The sequence below is a fragment of the Diabrotica virgifera genome, chromosome 4 (genome assembly GCF_917563875.1).
Source record: "Diabrotica virgifera virgifera chromosome 4, PGI_DIABVI_V3a".
Taxonomy (NCBI): Eukaryota; Metazoa; Arthropoda; class Insecta; order Coleoptera; family Chrysomelidae; genus Diabrotica; species Diabrotica virgifera.
This window is the reverse complement of record NC_065446.1, coordinates 33,748,490-33,765,551: the sequence shown is the minus strand read 5'-3', so window position 1 is coordinate 33,765,551 and position 17,062 is coordinate 33,748,490. Positions and strand designations below refer to the sequence as shown.

The following is a 17,062-nucleotide window of genomic DNA, read 5'->3' as shown; positions in this document are numbered from 1 at the left end:
TGTAAGTATTAAAAAATAACCTTACGAATATCACAAGAGAGTGAGAACAAACTCTGCAAATTGTATTATTTTGCTTTGCATTTTCATATGGAAAAACCGCGGTATTTATCTTGCACTTTTTTTGAACAAGGTGCAATACTTAGGTAATATTATTATTAATAAAACAAAATATATTAAAATACAATGTTAAAAACTTTAATAATATTTAAAAACTTTAATATATTATATTATAGTATACATTTTATGAATCAGTAGAAACGATTAGGTATATTTAAATTTGGTAAATTATAACTCCACTCGACCAGAGCACGACTACACAACTCAAAACATATTAAAATACAATGTTAAAAATTTAACAATATTTAAAAATTTTAATATAATATATTATAGTATACATATTATGAATCAGTAGAAACGATTATATTTAAATTTGGTAAATTAAACTCCGCACGACCACGCAACTCGAAACACAAGTACGCAAATACGGTTGCGTGAAGCGTGGCTCGAAGTCGTGCAATTTACGAGACTCGCTCGAACTGTAGATCCTTGTTGCTACTGACCGGAAGAACGACGAACACCAAGATGCTAAGATGGCCGCTCTATTCCCGCGCCTAGCGGCTACAGATCAAAATGTAAAGACATTTCTGGATAGCCCTCGTGCCCTCATATATAAGTAATCATAAACATTTTAATATCATTTTAGTAGGTACTGTTTATTTTGCCGCATACTGTGTTTTCCGATACTTACAGATATTGTAAGCTCGTCGTGAATACCCTGTATTTTATTAGGAAAATAAATAGCACACTATTTGTTACGCATAACATGATTCAAGTTTAAATATGCTACCTATGTATTCGAAAACTTTAAAATATTTCTTTCTAGGAGGATGTTAACAAAGTGAATGAACTGCTAAAACAAGTCTCTGTTTTAAAAAACGATTTACGAGAAACCCTGTACCTCAACGATATCATCAATCTCCTGGAGGGTGACATCGAAAAAGTTAAACTCAAGAAGCTCCCCTTCCGCATATTTTACCAAAGGATCGAGGCCGGAGATCGGGACATCAACCTCATTATATAAGAATTTCGCTATTTTTCTATCAAAATGGCCTTGTAAAAATATACAGGTAGGTTTATATTACGATGTTCTAGTATTTTTATTAATTTTTTTTTATTAACTCCATTGAGTACAACAATCTGCCCATTGCGCATTAAGCATTTGTTATGGTACAAAAATACTGACATGTAGAGAGTTACTCCAGTTAAAATTTTATCAGTCTAAATACACTTGACTACATTCAGTTGGTCAAGTCGGACGGCAGTTGCCGTTTTAGGCCGGCCGCACATGGGTCGATCGAAGACACGTCTCTAAGTTCGCGCGTCTTGCTCGTCTTGTACGAACCCTGCGGCACAAGCGATTGCTCTCCGCACACTTTTCGATTCAGTTTGCTCACATCTTCCAACTAGGAAGAACGCATTTTTATATATGAACCAAAACGACTATTTCGATCTGTAAAAAGTACGGTATTGTTACATTTTTAGTACAATTTGTATAGAATAAGCATTATACAATTGAGGGTATTTTTCGACTTCCCCAACGAATTTTATATTAAACACCTAGAAACAGAAGTTCAATGTTTTCAGAATTTTACATTACAAACAATATATTTATATACTTCCACAAAGCTAATAATAGTATTCTTTGCGTCAAGATATAATAAATTTGGCCTGGCGCTGGTGGGATGTCCCTACCGATTTAGTATCATAATAACAAACAACAAACCCTCCAGGAGCGGATTCGCTAAAATTAAGGGGAAAGGAACAAATGCAAAATTTTGACGGCTGTCAAAATTTTCAATGTGTTTTAAATGTAATCATTTTTTTCGAATCCTGAGAAAACTAATATGTAAGTATTTTTGAAAAATTTAAACGCAGAATGAAAAATTACTTTATTACCGAGGGCCGAAAGTCCCTTGGAATGAATTAAAAGTTTCTTTTGAATGAGATATTTGAAATTAAAAATCACACTAAATTTTCTCTTAGTTTTTCACCCCTGTAACTAATTAAAATAAACATTATAGAAGTTTTCAGGGACTTTCGGCCCTCGGTAATAACGTAACGGCCTAAAGCCGAAAGTTCATACCCATCCCCTTAACAAAAAAAAGTCAAGTCTTCAAGTAGATATATTTTAATGGGGTTGGAATAATAAATATAAATTTAAATATCATATCATTATATTTATTACGTATTTATATCTATGTAGTTATAAGTATATTATTATGTACAATGAAATAAGAGTAATGAACAAATTAAAGAAATTAAGGAAATTAATGATAATAACAATAAAAGATTAAAAGAGTGGTAGCAAAAATCAGAATTAAAAAGATAACATAATAAAAAATAACATAGAAAAATAAAATTTGAAGTTTAGACGGAAAAAAATAAATACAAATTACAACTCTATGTCACTATCGCTGTCATCTTCACTAGAATCGTTACCTAATGTTATAATTATTGGTTTAATATTGTTCGTAAATTGTAAATTGCTCTTCTAATTACCTCAGCATCTTTTTCATTTACTGCTTTATGTGTAGAAAAGTCACTCCGCTTTTTACGAGGTTGAATTCTATTCGTAACAATTTTCCACACTGTTGTATATGGCATCCTTGTCAGTCGAGATGTTGTCTTGATGAGGAATTTACCGTCTTCTGGATTTGGATTATCTTCTTTCACAGTTTGATAAACATTCCTAATAATTTCTTTGGCATCATCAGATAAATGTACACGTGTTTTACACTTAGCACTAGCTTCACCGACTTCAGACATTTTACTTGAATACTCGCGATGTAACCTTCTATCTAAATGCAAGAAAATAACTGCCTGAATGTGCAAATGTCAAACTTAAATATGTTTGCCCCTTTCATAATGTTCCATAATGTATGTTTTCTGGATAAATAAATGATATTTAATTTTACCTAAATACCTATAAGCACGAGAATTATGTGTAAAGCTATAGAATAATAATTAGAGGTATATCTTATCTTTAACCAGGCCCGGACTGGACCGCCGGCCCACCGGCCCGCGGGCCGGTGCGCCTTTTGCCTCCGTTAGTACCTATCCATTAAAAAAATTAAACGCTGAAATTTTTTTTTAATCTTTACACAAAGATTAGGCGGCAAAATTCCCCTAAAAACTGTTTTTACTTCATGAAGAAACAGAAACTGCTACAGAAGCCTACATAATAAAGCCAGTGGGTACAACAAAATATAACTTGTATCAGGTATTAGATAATCAAATAGCACAGATACGACGCGCGGCGCCCTCGAAGACCATTTTTACGATTCGGGCGCCTTTCGTATGTATCAATATTCGCTGTTTTTATTATAATACATAGGCGCCCTCGAATACCATTCCTACGATTTGGGCGCCTTTCGTAGGTATCAATTTCCGCTGTTTCTGTTATAATAAATAACTTAGATACGACGCGCAGCGCCCTTGAAGATAATTTTTAGATTCTGCCGTCTTTTATAAGTATTAATATCCGCTGTTTCTATTGTAATAAATGGCTTAGATAGGACGCACAGCGCCCTAGAAGATAATTTTTACGTGATGGGCGCCTTTCGTAGGTATCAATTTCCGCTGTTTATATTAAATACTTATAAAAAAGATCTTCGAGGGAGCTGCGCGTCGAATCTAAGCCATTTGATTATCTGATACTTGATACAAACAGTGTTACATCCCACAATTGGCCTATAATAGATATGTGTAGTTTTCTGCGCTCCATAACTACATTATACATATAGGATTGTTGTGCCCCAGAATCCTAAATAATGAAGCCAGTGGGTACAACAAAATACAACTTGTAACCTTGTATCAGGTATTAGATAATACATAATCAAATAGCTGAGATGCGACGCGCGGCGCCTTCGAAGACCAATTTTACGATTCAGGTGCCTTTCGTAGGTATCAATATCCGCCCTTTTTATTACAATATAAGAGTGTTACATCTCACAATTATTGGCCTAAAATCTGAGTGCAGTCTTCTACGCTCCATAAACTACATTATACATATAGGATTGGTGCGCCCTACAATCCTACACAATGAAGCCAGTGGGCATAGTAGAAACGCAACTTTGTCAGAATGTGCAAAAAGTGGCCATTTCAATGTTTGGTATAAATGTTTAAGAAATTCGATACGCCGCCTTTAAAAATAAGAGCTTGCCGATATTGTAACATCCCATTAATCATTAGTAATCAACTTGCATATTAGTACAGTTAAAATTATTAAAGAGTAAATTATTAAGCAAGAGAAATTTAACTTTTTTTCTACTTTTAAGGACAAAAATTTCATTTCCCAATTTCATTAGCGAAACCGAATTCAAAATTATTATACACATCATTTTTGAAACGCTATTTGGTTAAAATATCTCATATTTGTTGGTAAAAAATATATTAATTTGTCTGGACTAAATTACGGTTTTGTTGATATCAGAGGACTTGGTATTCACACAGTGTTGCCAAACTGAATTTTGTTATATTCGGTTTAAATTTTCTAGCGAATTTCAGAGCCGACTATACAACAAAATTTAACACACCTAGCTCGAAAATAGCACGGTTTATGTTACCCACATCCTCGCATCTCTGACCAATCAAGCCGAAAGCATCCTTCTAAAAAACCTCCTCATTTAAAAACCTCTTTAGATCGATATCCCCATCTTCCCGTTTCTTTCTTTTGCTTGTTAGTTCAAAACTCACACACTTATGTAAACTGAGCGATTCTTCTTCAAAAACAGTCCAAATTATGACCGTATTTAGAAGTGACGTTGAAACCAGCGAGATGTCCAGAAAGGATTCACTATTACTTCTCTCCGAACGTAGGTTTGATGTGTGAGATTTTCTGCTGCCGGTATACTTTCGAACCTGTCTCAGGATTTCTTCCTTTGTGATATCCCTGTCTATATTAAATATGTCCCCCTGGTCCTGACAGTCCCGGACGTTCTCTATTACGTTTCCCTCCGTGCGGGCCACGATTGTCTTCTTTAGACGCTCGGCCTGTTCTTTCCATGCCACTTCGAGGTTTAGGTCCCGTCCTCGTGTCTGCACTACTTTAGTTTAGCTTGAGGATTACTCTGCGCAGGATTTTCCACTTCCCTTCACGATCACCTTCTGCGTCACTACGTTCATACTCCTCCAGCGCGAGGTGAAGTTCCATACCCAGACGACTTCCAGGAGCATCCTGAGGTTCCTACCTCTGTAGCCTCCTCTATACTGTTAGGGACGCCTCTCTAGTCTCCAGTGTCTCCATGTCTTCCCTCAATTTAGAAATAATTGCCAGTAGTGTCTTGTCCCTTTCCATTTTCATCACCCCTTTCTCTACAGGGACCATAAAAATATTCTGACGATTTCCCCGGTTCTCTTTTTTCTGACTCTACCTTGTAATTGTGATCATATAATTAAGTTGGAGGTATCTCTCCTGATCTGTATGTATCTCCTGTACATACAACCAATTTCGGTTTTTCCTGATCAGGTCGTGGGACCTTTCCCCCTCACCTAAAAGTCCAGGTTCCAAGACCACTACTAAGTCGCCTGCAGGTTTATTTCCTCTTCCCGGTTTGGCGGCCGTAGAGTAAAGTGATCATCTTCCAACTCGACTTTATAGTGTGTTAATTTTTTCAAAGCCTATTTTCCCTGAGTTCAGGACCGTTGCGATCATTTGTCTCTTTCTTTCACAAGTTATTGGGGGAAGAATTCTTCTTCTGTGTGGACACACAGTCGACTTCTCTTCTGTGTGGGGCGACTTCTCTGAAAGTGCCCTCCATGTCTTCGGTAACTCTTTTAAGGTTTTTACGTCATTCTTGATTTTGACTTTCGCATTTGTATGGTCGAACAATGGTTTCACTAATGATTCTTTCAGCTCCTTTGCAAGGTTGCCTCCGCTGAGTGATCCGTCTTTTTTAGGTCCCTGACCGGAATTCTTTCAATATATCCCCTTTTTCCGAAGTCTGCTCCTTCCTCTTTTCTTCTTCGCTGAGTACTTACCCTTTGGCCCCTTCACTACTTATGAACACCATATTATCATCTCCTTCATAGCTTGTTCCAGCTGCATCACCACTGGTGACTCGCTCAATTGTCCCTTCGTTTTGTTTTATTTTCTCCAACGTGATTAAATACTTATCCATATAGTTCCCACAAGTAGGGGCGAATTATACTGCCCGGCGAGGCAGTACGCCCTTGCCCACGGTAAGGCTTGAATTTCAAAGGGTTTCGTCAGTTCTCCGAGGGCTCCGTTTGCCGCCGTCTGACCTAGGTCATTCACCACTCAGGCACGGATCGTCTGACACCGTGTGGTTGCGGATTTTTTATCGAGGCTTACTCTTCTATTATACCGGGTGTCCACTTATATTTTCCCCCATTTTAACTGCCTATTACTTCTAAACGGTTCAAGATAGAAATATGCGGTTTTAACTGAAATGTTTTATTTTAGTAAAAGTTTTGTCTGAATGGATTGAATTTTTTTATATCGCTTTCAAATGCGAAATAAAAAATGGCGGATTTTAAAAAAAAACTTTGTTGACTTTTTTTTAATGGAACACCCAGTATATTTTTTTTGTAAATTGAAATAAAGGTCATTCACCTATCCAACGATATAAAGTTTTCAAAATCGGTTGTCAAATCACTGAGTAATTAATTTTTAAAATGAGGGGTGCAACGTAGATATCACATACCTAAATAACATAACTGAGCAAAATGATATTATATTATGTGATTTCCACATTGCATCTCTCATTTTAAAAATTAATTGCTCAGTCATTTGGCAACCGATTTTAAAAAAAATTATATTGCTGGATAGGTAAATGACCGTTTTTTCAAGACAAAAAGAAATATACTGGGTGTTTTAATAAAAAAAGTCAATAACGTTTTTTTTTCAAAAATCCGCCATTTTTTATTTAAAAGCGATATAAAAATGGTCATTTACCAAAAAACTTGAAAAAACTCATTTATCTATCCAGCGATATAAAATTTTTTAAAATGGGTTGTCAAATGACTGAGCAATTAATTTTTAAAATGAGAGATGCAATGTGGAAATCACATAACTTCCTTAGTTATGTTATTTAGGTATGTGATATCCACGTTGCACCTCTCATTTTAAAAATTAATTACTCAGTGATTTGACAACGGATTTTGAAAAACTGTATATCGCTAGATAGGTGAATGACCTTTCTTTAAATTTGCAAAAGAATATACTGGGTGTTCCATTAAAAAAAAGTCAACAAAGTTCTTTTCAAAAATCCGCCATTTTTTATTTCGTATTTGAAAGCGATATAAAAAATTCCATCCATTCAGAGAAAACTTTTACTAAAATAAAACATTTCAGTGAAAACCGCATATTTATATCTTGAGCCGTTTAGAAGTTATAGCCAGTTAAAATGGGGGAAAATATAAGTGGACACCCGGTATATAGAGTTTCATACCGCTTTAAAAATTTGAAAATTTTTAAAAAGTGACTTCTATTGAACACCAATCATGATTTTTGTTAAATGTTTTTGAACCAGTAAATTCCTCTGTAGAAGCGGTTGAAAAATTACTCAAACTTTTCAAAAATTTGTTTGGAGTCTCCAGATAGCACCAATAAATGCAACGGAGTTAAAGGGATACTGGGAAACTGAAGCTATATTTTTAGGGTATCTTAATATAATTTACTATTCCCAACAAAAATAGGAAATTACTTTATGGATTTAAATTAAAATTAAATTAAAAAAAAATCACAAGTAATATTTACTTATTTACTTTACATGCGCTAGGATTTGAAAACGTTTTATGTAAAGAAGGGGGTCTAGCGCCTTTGTTTAGAGATTAGGTTGGCGCCTTTTTTAGGAGCCAGTCCGGCCCTGTCTTTAACTAATGCTCTTTCTAATGATTCTTTAATTTTTTATTTAAAGATAGAAAGCTGCATTATCGGAAGTCCATTTTGCTTAAAGTGAAAACTATATAAAACACATTATAATCTAACTCCATAAAATTCACGTAATGAGCGCATTGGACATAAAAATTGTTCGTGATCGTTTGTAATTGATTCCAAGCAAGTTAATTTCAGATGACTAAACGAATTCGTCTACAGTAAACAAAATTTTTAATACGTTGTCTAGAAATTTTAATTTTAATAATTTATTTGCATTGATAGGTAACGAGTCAGTTCTGTAAATAATATAAAGTACGGCCCTAGTAGCTGTTCCAAAACTATTGCCACCCGTCGCAAAGACAATTGAGGGATTAGTAACGTCAACTATTTATTATGATACTAAGGGTCGATTTCTCATACCTGCGTTAATCTATGGTTCAGTTGAACCGGGTTCACAGGTGATCTCCGGTTCTGTTTGGAATGCATTTCTCATTGCGCGTTCATGGCAGTGCTCGTTCTACAGCTTTCGAGAAATGCCAATAGATGGCAAAAGGCAAAAAACTGTCGCCATTTTGAACTACCATTTTTATGCTGTTTTTGAATAAAGTTAAATTTAAGTATTTATAGTCAAATAGTCATTTTAATAATTATAAATAAGTATTATAAAAACACAAATAATGTTATCGTTTATCGTTAGGCTTAATATAATAAAATAGGATATATTTATATTATGACAGCGTTTCGTGTTAATACAACGCATGCGTAGTCCATGAAATCATCTGAACTGAGTTCTGAAATCTTTGAACGGCCGAATTCCACCGTTCAAGCATCGTTCAAGTTTAAACTGCCATCGGTTGAACGGGAATTGAGAAAGACGATTTTGACTTTAAACTGACGTTTACTAAAAGTTCAGGTTAAACTGGAGTTGAACTCGATATGAGAAATTGGCCCTAAATCGGTAGGGACATCCCACCAGCGTCAGGTCAAATTTCTTATATCGTTACGAAAAGAATATTACAATCAACGAACATAACATGCACCGATCTTTAAATAAAAGTAAAATTTCATTCAGCGCAAAAAACAACAAAAAACGAAGGAAACAAATAAAATAAACTACCTATTATGACTAAGAACGTGCGTCTCACTCGAACTTTCTCGTGCACTACGGATCGTATGCGACGAGAGCCGTACAAGACGAGGAGATTTGCAATCCTAAACGCTCCGTGTACGGAGCTCAATGCCACAATGAAGGAACTTTATGGCGGGGAGAGACCTACGTGACTGGAATCGAGTCGAGTAGTTCGAGCGTCGCCCCATGTGCGGACGGTCTTAGTCTACGCACTTCAAAGACGTCCCGCACATTTGAAGACCTTGGGACCAGAAGGGGACAAGCCACAATTTCGTCAAAAATGAGGTAAAGTAGAAATCGCACACTTTAAGACCATATCAACGTCCCAAACAGAAAATTTTAGCTGTTTTCTCATAGATGGCGCCGCGGTAGTAAGTTCCGTTGTGTCACCATTACTTCATATTGCAACAGAAGGAGCCAAGCCACAGTAGTAATCCACTTGGCGGCGGAATATTACCCTGCATGTTAACGGAAAATAGACTTTTCTGAGTTTGATTCTGAACACAGTGACCAAGATCCGTTTTTAAACGAAAGCGAAGATGGCAAAGACTATACAGTATCCGGTAGTAACGGTTCGGAAAATATAAACTTAGGAACGATAAGTTTATTAAATGTGTGGCATTTCCCCTTACATTATATTTTTCGAACATAAAAGTATTAGGATTGTTGTAAAGGTTTTTGTGGCTTATCTCTTTTTAGTAAAATACCTACTTTATTGTAGAAAAATGAAGAGGTTTATACCCCACACATTTCTCGAGGTGTCTTGCCAACTCTAGAAAAGAAGGCGGCTTCTAGAAAAAAAAAATTAAGCGCAAGGCTTAGAAATCTAGGTTACGAATATATAAATACAAAAGGGAAGAAAATAGAACCAAAAAAATTAGGTGCACCTTGCGGTTGCACAAAACAGTGTAGACAGAATTGGTGCTTGCCAACAGATTCTACTAGATACTGAGAATAATGAACCACTGGAAGAGATTGAACATTTTGACGACTTTTCAGATATTAAAAATATTGACAACTGAACTATTTTCTGGTTGCATTTTATATTCATTTTTTAGAATATAATTTTTTATACAAAATGGGATAAGCCTCATATTTTTTCAAAAAATGTTCAAAAACTCAAAAACCGTTAAATAAACATTTTTTTATTGTTTGTTTACTGTGCAATCAGTAAAAAAAACAGACCATATAAACACATTTGTTGAAATTTACAATGGCGCGAAGAGAAATATTTCAATAAATATTTACTCTACATGAGTATTACAATTACGTTTACAATTATTGTTTCTTAAATTAAGAATATTTTCAAAATAAACATTTGTGTTACTTTTATTGTGTATTTAATAACATATTTCCAAGCGATTATGGGCCTTACTTCCGAGAAAAATGTAAAAATTGGATTTCAGGATTTGAAAATAAATTTAAAATGATGTTTTCTCCAAAATATTGTTTGATGGCATATCCCCTTCTGGTCCCAAGGTCCTCATTTAGTTGTCTGGCCAACGCATAAGGATGCACTAGCACTCGGTAGCAGGACGCTCAATAGAGGAAAGAAATGAAGCACACAAAATGTACATAACAAGAAGAACACGGGAAAGACGAACATTATTTGAAGTCGCAAGACGGAAAGCAGACAAGACATGTAGAAATAAAAAGAGAGCCTATGAAAATGGACAAATAGAAAAAATGGAAGAAAATTTCAAAAACAACGAAATTAGAGGGGCTTACGAATACCTAAAAAAGATAAAAAGTGGGTATAAACCTCAAACAAGTATATGTAAAGATGAAAGTGGGCAAATAATCAGAGACCAACAGAAAGTCACAGAAACCTGGAAGCATTATTTTCAGACACTCCTTGGAATTCAAGTAGACATGGAAGATGAAATGGGTATGATCTACGTAGAAGAGAATGGAGTAGAAGCTCCAACCATAGAGGAAGTTTTCGAAGCCATTAAAGCAGAGAAAACAATAAAGCTCCGGGAGTTGACGAAATACCAGCAGAACTATATAAGGTAGGTGGCGACCACCTAGCAAGTCACATCCACGCGCTCATCAAAGACGTATGGCAAGAAGAGAAAATACCCGACGACTGGAAGAAAAGTATAGTATGCCCGATCTATAAAAAAGGAGACAAACTCCAGTGCAAAAACTACTACAGCATATAAAGTCCTCACGTATATTATAAACCAGCGGCTCCAACCACTAGCAGAAAATATTATTGGAGAGTATCAGTCGGGCTTCCGACGGGGAAGATCGACACTGGATCAAATATTTACAGTCAAACAGATCTTGAGCAAAGCATGGGAACACGATGTTGATGTTCACAACGTGTTTGTAGACTTCAAACAGGCATACGACTCAGTCAAAAGGAACAAACTATACTATATATTGGCTGAATTGGCAATACCACATAAGCTAATAAGACTCATTAAAGCCACAATGGATGAAACTCAGGCATGTGTACGAATATAAAACCACCGGACAGACTTTTTCAACATTTCGCAGGGACTAAAGCAGGGAGATGGGCTGGCCCCAACATTGTTTAACCTGGCACTGGAGTATGCGGTTAGGCAAATGCAAACTGGACGAGGAAATCTACTGACCAACCGAACGGTTCAACTGGCCGCTTATGCTGATGATATTAATATTATGAGTAGAACATCAACAGGAGCACAGGAAACATATATGCAGAGTTAAAAACACAAACAAAAATGCTAGGTCTGGAAATTAACACAGAAAAAAACAAAAATAATGACTCAGACGAGAAGAAATATAGTCCCAGAAAACATTATACATGAAGATGATATTGAAACGGTTGAAAAGTTTACATACCTGGGAGTAGAAATATATGCCGACGGATCAGAAGATGGAGAAATACGGAAGAGAATAACGAAGGCAAACAGAGCTTATTTTGCCCTCTCCCATATATTTCGGTCTAAAAGTGTCCACCGAAATACAAAGATGAGAATCTATAAAACCTTAATTCGACCAATAACATGCTATGGCAGTGAAGCCTGGGTCCTGAAAGAAACATCCAAAAACAAACTCGACACATTCGAAAGGAAAGTACTTAGGAGAATACTAGGACCTGTGAGGGAAAACGGAATCTTCAGAAGTCGATACAACAACGAGCTTTATCAACTTTATAAGGAAACGCCCCTGTCAGACTTCATTAGAATACAAAGATTGCAATGGGCCGGACATATGATAAGAATGGGAGAGGATAGGCTACCAAAACGAGCACTGAATGCTAGAATGCAAGGAAAGAGACCGGTTGGGAAGCCACGAAAGCGTTGGGAAGACAAAATAAACAGCGACGCACAAGCCCTTTTAGGAGTCCGTGTATGGAGAAGAGCAGCCACAGACAGGCAATGGTGGAGGCAAAAAATAAAGGAGGCCAAGGCTCAATTTGGGCTATAGTGCCGTAGAAGACGAAGAAGAAGAAGAAGCACTCGGTCACAGTATTTAACACTAAAACGTTGTATGGCTTCTTTCACGGATTCTAGGGGGATGTCATGTTGAATCACTTCGTTGGATACATACTATGGCGCATTGACTATGGCACGCAGCACCTTGTTTTGAAATCTCTGTAAGATGTTTTTGTATTGGAGACCAGGGATGGGAACCTACCGGTTATAACCTAAAACCGGTTTTTTCCTCGACAATAATCGGTTTTTCCGGTTGTTTTTTTTTGTCCCGGTTATAACCGGTTTTTTCTTTTTAAAGTAATAACCGGTGAAAAACCGGATAAGTGGAAAAAATACTGAATTAGGAGAAAAATGGGAAATTTTTTCGCTCCCCGCCCGTTAATTGGAAATTTTCAGCTGACTGAAACCGATTTCACAACACTGATGACGGATTTCTATACTGATATAGACTGATATCGATTCGTATGAAGTGTCACTAAAGCGCAATGTAAATGTATCCTATTGGGTATTGGCTATGAATAACAAAACCGAACACCGGTTTATGGAATAACCGGTTTTTTGACCGGTTATAACCGCCAGGTTAAACCGTTGGTAGAATAAACCGGTATAACCGAAAACCGGTGTTTTGTCAAAAACCGCCATCCCTATTGGAGACGCTAGCAGTGCCCCATAGCTGAATCCCATAAGTCCATATGGGCTTGAGGATGAACTTGTAGAGTAAAATTTTGTTATCCAGAGATAGTTTGGAATTGCGTCCAATGAGCCAAAACATATTTCTCAATTTAAGTCAACTGTTTTCGTTTGTTAAAAATATGTTTTTTCCAAGTTACACAGCGATTCAAGTGCATGCCAAGATATTTAGCGTCCTCGGATTGAGGAATTAGACAATTATCAATATATATAGGGGGGCATGTTTCTCTACGTAGCGTGAGTGTTACATGTAATGATTTAGTTCCATTCGATTTGATGCGCCAGACTTTCATCCATTGCTGAATTCTATTTAGGTTTGATTGAAGATTCCTTTGAGGAATCATTTTGAGAATATCTAGAACAAAATGCCACCCAAACAATAATTTTTTTGCAATATGTACATGCATTGATACTTACCTCACTGATTGTTTGTATATACAAATGCAAGTGTCTGAATATAAATAATAATATACAACTAAAATAGCTTTTCAATATGCGACTAATAATAAGTCATTCTGAAAAAATTATTTTTTATTTATTTCCTTCGATTTTCCCAAACTGTTTGTCCGACATATAACTTTTTGCGTTACAAAATATAATTTGTACATAAAAAAATCAAAAATAGCTTGCAATTTATCACCGGCATTTTTGCCCATATCTTACATGTTTAGAACGTCGGACTACGGAAACTTTCCATTAATTTTGTCGGACAGAACTTCCAATTGCTTTTTTAATCTTTCATTAAATTCTCATGCAAAAATCAGACTGCTATTTATCACCAACATAATTCCTGTGATGTGATATGTTCTATGTGTCGGACTAGTTAAAATGCCCAACATTTTTGTCGGACAAACATTATTTTATATATTATTAAACGTTGCAATGTTGGCTATTGAATAAATTTAAAAACAACTTGCTATTTTTCACAATCATAAACTTGTCTGTACGACACGTTTATCATGCTCCACAATTAAATCTTCCACTGTTCCAGTGTTCCCCTACATCAAAGTTTTTCCGACTAGACACCGGTAAGATATTAAGAACTTTCAGCTTGCTTTTAATCAACTTTTCTTTCTTACGCCGTATCCACGACTATGAGAACTTACATGTTTTGTGGCAAATAGATTTTGTCTGATACCAGGATCTCTCTCACACACACATGTACAATGTACACCATCTCTAAGTTTTTTCAATAATTTTACTTTCCATAGCAACGCACAAAATTGAACGGAACTAAAATAAAGCTGTCAAAATGGCTAAAAAGGGTCAGCAAGTGCAACTTCAGGCTGAGCTGAATACGGACGAAGAATGGGAAAAGTTTTTGGCGAAAGATGGTTTACTAGGTAAGTGCTACTTCTTGTTTCTAACGGCCGGTTTCACAAGTCGAAGTTAACTTGTGGTTAAGAGATAACCAGAAGTTACCCCGAAATATGTGTTTCACAATATCAGGTCAACGGCGAAGTTGTGGTTAACCGACAGAATTTTTAACCAGAGCTTGGAGTGATGGTTAAGCTCTTAACCAGAGGTTATCCTAACCTAATTTCGTTTTATTGACAGGACAGAATGTAGAGTGATACACGTAAATTATTAATTACAGATATGAATTTATATGATGTACTTAAATGCGTTTAGCATTTCAGCGGCCAATAATTGTTCGATTTTTAAATGATTTGCTTCCTGGGGTAATTATTAATACATACTATAGTCTCTTGCTTGCTACATGTTTTTATATTAACAATTTAATTTTAACAATATTGGCGAAAGACCTCAAAACAAATATTATTCTTAAACAAAACTTAAAATGTATAATGTGCATGTAATATACAGTGTGTGTACTTTAGTTGGCCACGTATGGGAAGCATTTGTAATATTAATTTTACGAAAAATGATACTTCAAAAAAGTTTTGCATAGTAATTTTTATGGTCCAAAATCTAAGATGCAACCATCATGTATCAAATTTTATTAATTCCATAGGAGGTATGTTAAAATATATGAATTTTTAAAGCAAGGTAGCAAGAATCAACATCAAAAATATGATTATGCAAATCAACTACAAGTCTGACTGAATATCCTAACCACACATATACACACATTTATTTTTCCTTAATTTGCAAAATAAACTCCACAACTAAATATAAAATCCTTAAAAAATATATACAACAAATTAATAGTCATAAAGAAATATAACAATTTATTGAATTTATCCTAATAAAAATCAATCGAAACTCATCTGACTGATCAGCTGATTTGATAATTCTTCCATAAAAATGTTATTTCTGGTAATCATTGTCCATAATTTCCTACCAACATAAGAAAAATAAAACAAAACTTACGGTCAACTAACCATGATTGAATCTGTGGTTGTGAAACAGCAACTGTCAGTTAGACTGTGGGTAAAGGTTAGTTGACCGCTAGGGTTAACCACAGATTGTGAAACCGGCCGTAAAGTGGTTTGTTACGTTTATTATGAAATCATGATATTGGATGTATCTTGTAAATCAATATATTCTATTGAAATTGCGTTTCTACAACATGGGGGCTTATGTAAATAATAATTGCTTACAAGATTTTAAATTTGTATTTTTTTAAATTAGGAATATGTTAGTAGAAATACTGATCGCTTCTCAGGAGTGCACTTTTTTCTAATTTGTAGATTTTGTATGTGCAAATTTCGTAGTATAAAATCCGAATATAGGTCGATCTGTTTCCGGATGAAACATTGTTTTTATTAAATTTCATACATAGATAAATATTTCTAGCATGGGTTGCCTATCAAAATCGTGTCATAGCTATCCTTAAGGGGGACGTAGGGGTGGAAATTAATATTTCAAGCACATTTTTTTTAAAGTATGGTAGAATTATTTTATTTTTAAATTAAATAGGCATATTCAGTACAATTCATAGATTACTCAAAAAAAAATTCAAAGAAAAATATTGAACAATAAACCAACAGTGGCAAATTTTTGAGGTGACACTTCAAAATATAATGAATTTTGCGGTGGACATCAGAACTCATCATTGGATCATAGTAAACAAAAAATTTAAAAAGATTTTATTAACTTATGAGTTTTTCCAGGTAACGTTGTCAAGTTTAATTAGTTTTATCGACTTTTGACTTTTTTTATATCATTTAGAAGTCAAAACAACGATTTTTTTTTTGAAAAAAAAAAGGTGAAAATCAACATATTTACTATTGTTAAAAAAGAAATCAGCATAAAACAAAAACTATCTCGACAGCGTTACCTCAAGGAATGTCTAACGACAATATACATAAAATTACAGGTGGGTCGGTCAAGTAGTTTTTGAGTTACAATAAGTTTGTTCTAGCAAACAGTCAAACTAGTCAGAAACCGTCAGCAAACAGTTGGTCAGTGAGAGAACATAATACAGTCACCAGTGCTATCCCCTCTACTCGCGCTGGTCCACTATTCGCTGATGGTTTCAAACCGTTTGAAACTGATGCTAGAACAAACCTATAATCTACAGTCTTTGAAAAAGCAGTTTTTATTTTCAATTTCTTTTTTGTTTGTCAAATCGTAGAGTGATGCACACCGGAATATGTTTTGAATCGCGGAGTAATTTACAAAAGGAAATAAGAATAGCGTTTGACCGTTTCTCACTACGCTCAAGCATGCTGGCGCTAACTTGCTGCAAAGCGGGTCGAAGGAAGGGGGTAGGGAGATATTGTTGAATATCCCTACCTTCGACTCGCTTTGCAGCAGGTTCGCGCCAGCACGCTTGAACGTAGTGAACAACGGTCAACAGCTGTTCTCATCTTTTTTGTAAATTATCCCCCATTCAAAAAGATATTCCGGTGTGCATCATTTTACGATTTGATAGACAAAAAGAAATTGAAAATAAAAGTTGACAATACTTTAAACGCTTTTTCCTCAAAACTGTCTTTTTCAAAGGCT

General features: G+C 35.3%; 1 protein-coding gene across 2 annotated transcripts in view; it reads left to right on the top strand.

The window, feature by feature from the left end:
• Nucleotides 1–882: 882 nt before the first annotated feature.
• LOC126883489 (thioredoxin domain-containing protein 3 homolog) overlaps nt 883–17,062 on the top strand; it is a 69,070-nt gene continuing 52,890 nt past the window's right edge. For both annotated transcript variants that reach the window (XM_050649083.1, XM_050649082.1), the window contains exons 1-2: nt 883–1,127; nt 14,359–14,490. In XM_050649083.1, coding sequence (XP_050505040.1) covers nt 14,400–14,490 — 91 coding nt within the window. In that variant the 5' untranslated portion in view covers nt 883–1,127; nt 14,359–14,399. The remainder of the gene's footprint in view (nt 1,128–14,358; nt 14,491–17,062) is intronic.